The 8,609-nt window shown below is 39.9% G+C and overlaps 2 protein-coding genes across 2 annotated transcripts in view; both read right to left on the bottom strand.

The window, feature by feature from the left end:
* LOC107036281 (forkhead box protein N3) overlaps positions 1 to 1,619 on the bottom strand; it is an 11,395-nt gene extending 9,776 nt beyond the window's left edge. The window contains exon 1 of the mRNA XM_015254103.1: positions 1,552 to 1,619. The gene's annotated coding sequence lies outside the window, so the exon portion shown is untranslated. The remainder of the gene's footprint in view (positions 1 to 1,551) is intronic.
* A 2,436-nt stretch (positions 1,620 to 4,055) lies between these two features.
* The window catches only part of LOC107036280 (zinc finger FYVE domain-containing protein 1), a 6,353-nt gene continuing 1,799 nt past the window's right edge, over positions 4,056 to 8,609 (bottom strand). The window contains exons 2-3 of the mRNA XM_015254102.2: positions 6,154 to 7,239; positions 4,056 to 4,945 (exon numbers count right to left, since the gene is read on the bottom strand). Coding sequence (XP_015109588.1) covers positions 4,722 to 4,945; positions 6,154 to 7,239 — 1,310 coding nt within the window. The 3' untranslated portion in view covers positions 4,056 to 4,721. The remainder of the gene's footprint in view (positions 4,946 to 6,153; positions 7,240 to 8,609) is intronic.

The following is an 8,609-nucleotide window of genomic DNA, read 5'->3' as shown; positions in this document are numbered from 1 at the left end:
AATCTTTTCATTGCGGAAATGACAGTTTGAGGTACTCCTCATCACCTCTATCAACATTTTCTCTAATTTGTTAAACGATGCATGGGGAGGCGTCAACGCTAGCGTCGCTCACGCTCCGAGAAATCGTATTCGCGGCCATGGAGAGATGCTGTTGCCAAGCAACTGCACCACCAACCGGCTCACGAGGTGCCTTAGCAACACACTTCCCCCCCCCCCTGTATCGCGGGATGTGTGTGCGAGAGACGACTGTGAATATGAATTATCATGCCTCAACAAAAGCCGACGAGAATCTCGGAAAAGGATAATCCAAAGTTCGAAAGAGAATCGAGTGCATTTCGCGATCAAATTGAAATGAATGCGCATTTTCGATTCAAATAACACCTGATTATTGCAGTCTCGTACCCGGTGCACCAATTGCGTCATTTGTTTATCCTCTCGACGGATACAAAATGGCTACGATGCACTCATTTAATTGTGTCGATGGTTAATCTGCGGAATTTATGGAATTTATGGGACATTCGATGCTGTTTCGAATGTTTTTTTCTCGGGATTCGGGGGCTTTTTTTGATGACACCCCCAGCCATTGTTGCACTCGATCGAGTATAACCACGTTGCACCGATTAATGTACGTCTTACGGACGACGAAAGATGGCGTAGGAATTTTTCAGCGTCCACACACTCCGGATAAAACACGAAAATGTGCATACGACTGCGCTCTTTAAATTTTGAATGATTTTCTCACGTTTTTCGGGGGTTTTGGGGGATCGAATGACGCTGATTATTCGAGGATCAACCCGAGTTTCGAGGATTTCTAATTATAATTAGCCGAGGGAGTGAGGAATGTTAAACATTCTGGAGCAATACCATTTGTTTTCATTCCTCGAAATTGACGGTCTTATCGAAGATAACGGAGCGATCCCCGGGGAAATGGCTGGATAAAAATCGATGATGATTTCGAAAAGTGATAAATCATCGGGAGGACACAGGAGTAAGTCGGGTTACTTGTTGAATTCAAATATGGAGTTGATAATGATTACGAAACTCGAGTAAGCATGAAAATGGCCACGGCATCCACTTGCACACGGGCTTTTTTTTTAAAGACGCTTTCGACGTGGGTCAGGCCGACGTTGGGATGATTGGGGGATCATCAGGAGGATGATTTAATCCTCGGAAAAAGGGGAGCTGGGGGACGGGGATCACGAGGTTACTGTATCAATAGGGATAACCATATTTTCGGGAATTCGTATTGTCCCACTTATTTACATGTCGACCCGGATTCAATCACCATTATTACCACGATTTGTTGCTCGGTAATTGGGGGACACGGGGGCGGGGGAGTCGTCGGGGGTAATTAGACGTTTATGAGGGGTGAGAATTTTTCAACTGGGCCACAGGGAATCGCGTTTTATTCACACGTTTGGAGTATCGGAATTTAAAACAAATTGTTGATGGTTTAGCCATGTTTGCGCTGGTTTTTTCAACACTTGACACATATTGGGGGGATGGTACATTATTACGTATCACTAATGCACGATCAACTATGCCACTTACGTGTTAACGGGCGAGACAGACGATGTCCTTAGCGATTTTCACGGAGAGCATTGCAAGCACACTCTACACAACACCCAGCTGATCGGGACGCCATGTTGTGACGTCAGCGTATAACACGGTTTGGGCTTGTGGTTGGTTCGGGGATTTTAGGGGTGGGGGTGCTGCGGTGCTGATTGGATGGCCGAGGGGGGGTGGTGATGGGGAAGAGCCAGTGGGAGAGCTTGCATAGGCGTCGCGCGACGCGGGGAATTATTTGAATTGGGGGATTCGGGAATCGAGGGCACTAAGGTTTAGGGGAAAACGCAATGTCATTGCGGTAATTTGGACAGGATTGCGGGTTGCGGGATTTTAACCCTAGTTTGGTCGCCATATGAGGAAACGCCGCAGAAGGCCGATTTTTTTTCTTAGCATTGGCTGAACGTAAAAATCCTCAAAAATTGGAATGCGTCAATTCAAGTGCCTAGAAAATTATATTTTTTAAAATTATTTATATCCACAATTCCTGAAGAAAAAACATTATTTCTAACAGACGGGCAATTTTTTCCCATGTTAAATGAAATTGCCCGTTGTGCGACGTTGCCGAAGTCTCGCTAAACGCGCCCGGGCAGTATAGAGTGAATTCGGCAACGCTCGGGCCTAAATAACACGGCGGCGATTCCCTGCGGAGGTGACCAAGTCGCAAGTTTTCATATGGTGACCAACTAGGGTTAACCCTGCGTTAGGCACCTGAGTATCGGAGGAGCTTTTCAATTACGATTTTGTCGTAGAAAATGGGCATTATGAAGAGACAGGAAAAGGGATTGGATTGGTGAAGGTTCCAAGAATATTATTCGTCCAATAATTTTTGTTTTCATTAGTTAATGAATCGTGGTAATAGTTAAGAAACTTCGTTAACAGCAACTAAATGGTTCCACCAGGTTCTCACCAGAAGGAGCAAAACAAATTATTGAAAAAAATATCTGGGGAGTTCAATGTGAATTGGGGAATTAATTGTTTTTCGCTTGGGAAGAGTGGGGTAATTTAAGAGGGTTGATGGATTTTTTTGGTGAATGGACCAATTCATTAATCTCTTGAGTTTGTTCGTTATTGTTATTATCGATGATTATTTTTGAGTCCAAGAGAAATAAATATATCATTAAAAAAAAAAGAGAAATAAATATATTTTTATGAGGATTTTTTATACAGTGAAATGAGATCCAAAGAAAATTTCGATGGGAATGTTATTATGAGCTTTCGTATGTTGTCGTCAGGAAATAACACGGCTTGGGATTGTGGTTGGTCCGGGGATTCGAGAGGTGGGGGTGCTGGGGTAGTGATTGGTAATTGGATTTGAGAAGATGACGGGGGACAGCCAGTGGGAGAGCTTTCATTGTCAAGGCGCGACGCGCGGAATTATTTGAACTGGATGATTCGGGAATCGAGGACACTGGGAGTTTAGGCGAACACGCAATGTCATTGCGGTAATTTGGACATCATTTCGGGTTTATTTCGCGGGTTGAGGGGGTTTTAAGCCTTCGTTAGTCACCTGGTTATTGGAGAAGTTTAATCACCTGAACTACATTTCAATAACCACCCTATTTTTTTTTTTTTTAATTTGCGCGGAAGGTTTTTCAGTCTGTTTTTACAAGGCGGTTGTCTCAGTTCGGGTGATTGAGTTTCCCCTGTGCGGTGTATACTGTGTTTATTGCAGAGATCGAATGCCAGATTCTTCGTTATTATCTGTGCATCTTCTTTTTTCTGTTCATTAGATGTTTATGAGATCTGGGCCCACCCCCAACGTTTGGGATTGCGATTGGTCCGGTGATTTGAGGGGAGGGGGTGTTGCGCTGGTGATGGGCCGTTGGAGTTGCAGAGGTAATGGGGGGGAGCCAGTGGGAGAGTTTGGATAGTCGGGCACGACGCGGGGAATTATTTGAATTGGACGACGGGGGAATCGAGGCCACTGGGGTTTTCATCAAAATCGCAATGTCATTGCCGTGATTCGGAGGTGATTGGGGGTTTACTTTTTTTTTTGTTGAGGGGATTTGATGGCGTGGGGAGTTGGGAGTGTAGGAGGTAGGGGACAATTCAAGGGGTTTTTTGGATTTCTTTAAGAGCCTATTTTTTAAACTACTCTATTTTTCAAATTTTATTCATCTTGGAAGAAAAGAAATGCAAAACCTTATGTTTGTTCCTTATATTTAGTTTTTGATGATTATTTTTGAGACTCGGGGCGATAAACATATTTTCATCAGAATTTTTTTATATAGCAAAATGAAATCTGACAAAAATTTCGTTGGAGATCTCATTATAATGTTTCATTTTAATTATTTATTCATTCATTTACTCAGTAAATGTTGTAGAAAGAAAATTAATAAAATGTAGCTATACAACATCGAGGTCAGCGAATTCAAAAATGTTAGATCCAAACTAACTTTAATCATTTGGAAATTGTTAAGTGGAAGGGATTATTTCAATTTTTTAAATCCTCAGACTGTTACAGGGCAATAAAATATACGAAGAAGTTGTTTAAATTTCGAATTTATTGATAAACCATTAGAAAGGAACAAAACACAAATTCGTACATAGGAATGCTGACAGTTGTTTCTTATTTCGTCTTCATTATCTTCTCGTAACAAAAATGCGCGTTCGATTATCCATTCACAGCCCGTTATTTCGTATTACTGTTAATTAGTCTAATTGCGGTTTACGATTCATTGTAAATTGGTGGTTCATTCGCCTTCATCTCTCTTGTATAAATTCAATTTATTTCTGGGTTTCAACGCCTCAACGGAGGTGTAAAACAAAATGAATATTTCAACTCCTGATGATTATCTCAGAATTAAAAAGAGAAAAACAATGTTAATAGGATCTCTTGCCCAAAAACTTATTGGGATGAAACATTAATTCATCTCATTTTAGTACTTCATTCGTATCAATTGCATTAACTTGTGATAGAAGTATTTAATCTACTGGGGTATAAAAATAAATGACGATATGGCACTGCCCCTCAATGCCCAATTCGTCCTTCATCAGTCAGTGGTGGGAATTTAGGATGAATTGATCGTTAAATGTTGAACCTCTGTACACAAGACAATTTACAGTGCTTATGTCCTACGGATATATCTCTGTATCGATAACCGACTAAAATCTAGGGAGAGTGGCTGTGGGAGATGCCAATTTCAATCACTTCAGTCAATTTTAATGCACGCGTCGCAAACGCGAACTGGATTGTCCCATCCTCGACGTGGCACTGGTTTACGGTGTTGGGAGCAATCCTGACAGACACCACGTCCACAGTCTCTGCAGTGGTGGAGGGGTAGCACGTCGGAGAATTGATTCTCACAGACACAACAATTCGTTAGTTCGGAGTCTGGTACCCAGTAGTTTGGCCTGACGGTGTCTTTAATTAGGGCTGAAACGAATTTCATTATTTAATTCATTATTATAAATAATTCATTATTTGTGTTACTTATTTGAATGAGTATTCATATTAATTCATCCGAGGGAGTGTTTATTTTTTCAGTAATGTCAAAAGAATTTTCATATGGGAATTTCATGAGTTATAAAAGAAAGTTTTCTTATATTTTTTGTAAATTTGATAGATTTTAAGATATTCACACTTTTTTTTTAATTTGAAAGGATTTTTTGGGGGGAATTCTGTGGGTGGAAAAAGGTATTCGAAGTTTTCTTGTGAGCCTAGTAGTTTCAAAGATATTTTGACTTTTATCTATTCAACATTGGTAGACTAGAATTTTTTTTTCAATTTTTTAATCTCCCAAGGTATTAGATTTATTAAGATATGTTTAAGTCTTCCTTTGAAGTTAATGGAATTCTTCACAAAACAGCTTCTGATATTTTTGGATAGACCTAAACCGTTAGACAAATAGCAATTCCATGGAGAATCTGGTGATAATTTTCAAAAAGGTGCCACTGAATACGGGTTTTAGGGAATAGACTTATAAAATTTCGACTTCTAGGTAGAATTAACTACGTTTAGGTAAATTTAACTACGTTTTAGTAGAAACAAAATAGAAGTTTCACAATTTTGGCGGAATTACAATTGAATATGAATATTCCATACCTAAATGAGCGACATTTTTAATCAGTTTAGAATTCATGAATGCATTAAATTAAATTTACTTATTTTTTCGAATTTTGCCTGCATTATTGAATCAAAGTTCCCAATTTTCAATGTTTTTGTTTATCAACTTATGATCAAGTTAATGAACTCCATGATTTTTTCATTTTTTTTCATTCTCAATTCTACCATTTCCATTGATTTTCTAATCAAATTACGAGAATATCTATGAAAACAGTGGATTTCACTTGAATTGGAAAAAAACACACAAAAAATCAATTTTCAAAAATTCTCAACAATTGTCTCCAAATCTCCAATATTTTAAAAATCAAATTATAATAAAATCAATGAACCATATGATTTTTAATTTTTTTAATTTTCAATTTCACAATTTCCATTGATTTTCAAATCAAATTACTCGAAACTCAACGGAAATGGTGAATTTCACCTAAATGAAAAAAAAATAAAAAATCAACAGAACGTGATTTTTGAAAAATTCCCAGGAAATCGCAAAACCAAAACACCCAAAAATACCCTCTTACACTTCGAATAAGTTAAGACAGTTCCCACAGCACTGAGCGTGGAGACGACATGCTCGGAGACCTTCCTGACACTGACATCCTCATTGACCCCCAGCTCCTCTCCCTCATTAGAATTATCATCCTTCTCATAGCACTCGTCGCACACCCTAACCGGGGTGAACCAGTGCCTGGCAGGAACAGCCTTGACCCTGCTGGAGCACTGAGCGCAGAAGCCCTCGCCGCAGGCTCGACAGTGATGCTTGGTATCGCAGGGGGAGAACACCACCCTGCACTTGTGGCAGTGTTTGATCTCATTGTTGGGTCTCCAGTAGCTCGGGGCGACCTGATCGGCCACCCACGCAGTGATGGCTTTGGTGGGTTGAAGTGAGGCATTGGCGACAGCTTCGGTGATGTAGGAGACCCCGTCAATCACTTTTTGCGCTGCATTCTGATTGAGATTGGCGACACTTGTGACGTTCCACACGTGAGTTATCTCCGTTCTCACAGCAGCTTCTTCAGGATTTTTGTTGCCGTACCAGTACTGTCTGCTTCGGTAAATTTCCCCGCACTTTGGGCACTCGATCACGTAGCCAGACCACGCGTACTTGGCGAGGCCGTACCATCCGTTCTCATTCGTTGTTTTCGTTCTGCTTGTTACGATCACTTCGTTGCCATTCGCGTGACACTTCTTGCAGATGTAGACGAGGTTCTCGTACTGGTGCTGGTACCGACACCTAGTGTTGCTCAGGTGGGGCTTTCCCTCCTTGAGGTGGCCCATGCTGTTTCTGCATCTGCAGTCGCAGCTGAGGCACTTGACGGGACAGGTGAAGTACTGATCGGGGAACAGAATGGTGGAGGGATTCTCGATTTCCCCAGAGAATTTGTCGTTCAGGAGCTTCAGCGTCCCGTAGACCAGATGGGGCTTTCGAGCGGATCTGACGGTCGTGTTGTCCAGTTCGCTTTTGACTGCGTGGCGCAGAGGGGAGAAGTCTGTTGGCGGGGTGTTCGTCTGGATCCCAACGTATTTTATCGAGCTGAAGGCCTCGATCTCCAGGCGCATCTGGACGAAACGGTTGCGGATTATGTCCTCGGCGCTTTCTGATGTGTCTGGAACAGGAGTGAGTGGGTCAGTTGGCGCTGAAGGGGGAGGGATGTGGGGAGTTGGTTGGTGAATTGCTGTGGTTAATATGGGGCTAGCGGGTTATCGCGGGGGAGGGTGAAAGGTCAGAAGACTTTTTTGCGGGGAGGTTTATCAGCTGCATAAGGCGACTCGACGTTTGATGATGAATGTAGTCATTTCTGGGATTCAGCAGTTGGGGAAAGTCTTGTTTGATTTTTGGAGGGCGGGAGGGATACAATGAGCCTGCTATTTTCAATGTCTTCTAGGTATTCCTTCAATGAATTCAGGAAATTTTGAAAGTTGGAAAAATATTTTAGGGTGGAAAGAACTTTTCAGTTTGACTACAATTGGATGACGAAAATAATCGAAATCGATTAATTTTACGTCTGTCGTTAAATGTGGAATTAAATTGCTGGAATTTGAAAAATTACAAATCATGAAATTTACTAGTGCGCACTCATTTTAAAAATATTCTGTAATTATCAAAAGTCAAAATTAGAAAAAAAATGATGATTCAAATTGATCTTCTTTTAGTTCACAACTTGAATATCTTGAAAATGAGAGAAAATTTGAGTTTCACTATTCCACTTTGGAGATATTCAATTCGAAAATAATTAATTTCACTCCCTCCGTTAGATTTTCTTTTTAATTTAAGTGCCCAATAGCTACATTTAAATTTTCAATGTCCTGAATTTGAATTCCATTGAAAGTAAAATCATTCATGGATAAATTTCCATTTCCATATCGGCCTGAAAATGGCAACTCCCTTAAACATTTCAGAAAATAACTGATTCATCTGCAAAATCATCTACAAAAATCTCATATGAATAATTTGTCAAAAAATGCCCACATTTCTACTAAAAATTTCATAATAAACATCCATGAATTTTCATGAGTTCAAAAATTCAGTAATTCATTATTAAAAAATTCTAAGAATGCCACAAACTTTTTATAAATAATTTTCCAACAGTGCACTTCCTTCAGGCCCTCCCCGAATAAACAAAAAAAATACTACTTGTATTTTCTATATACTTCACTTTCAGTTCCATGCTAAAATGAATAGAATGAATCAAAAATTCAAGTACCGAACAGCTGCATTTAAATTTTCAATATTCTGCATTTCAATTCTCTTCAGAATAAAATCATTCAAAAATAAATTTTCATTGCCATATCGACCTGAAAATTGCACACCAAAAATCAACAGATGTATCAGTAACATCATCCATAAAAATCTCATAATGAACCTCCATAAATCTTTAAGAATTAAAAAATTCATTAATTCATTACTAAAAAATTCTAAGATTGCCACTAAAATTTTATAAATAATTTTCCAACAACACACATCCCCCCCCCCCCC

The sequence above is a fragment of the Diachasma alloeum genome, unplaced genomic scaffold (assembly GCF_001412515.2).
Source record: "Diachasma alloeum isolate Michigan unplaced genomic scaffold, Dall2.0 Dall_scaffold_00208, whole genome shotgun sequence".
Taxonomy (NCBI): Eukaryota; Metazoa; Arthropoda; class Insecta; order Hymenoptera; family Braconidae; genus Diachasma; species Diachasma alloeum.
Note: the sequence above shows the minus strand (reverse complement) of the source record. Positions and strands in the feature narration are given on the sequence as shown.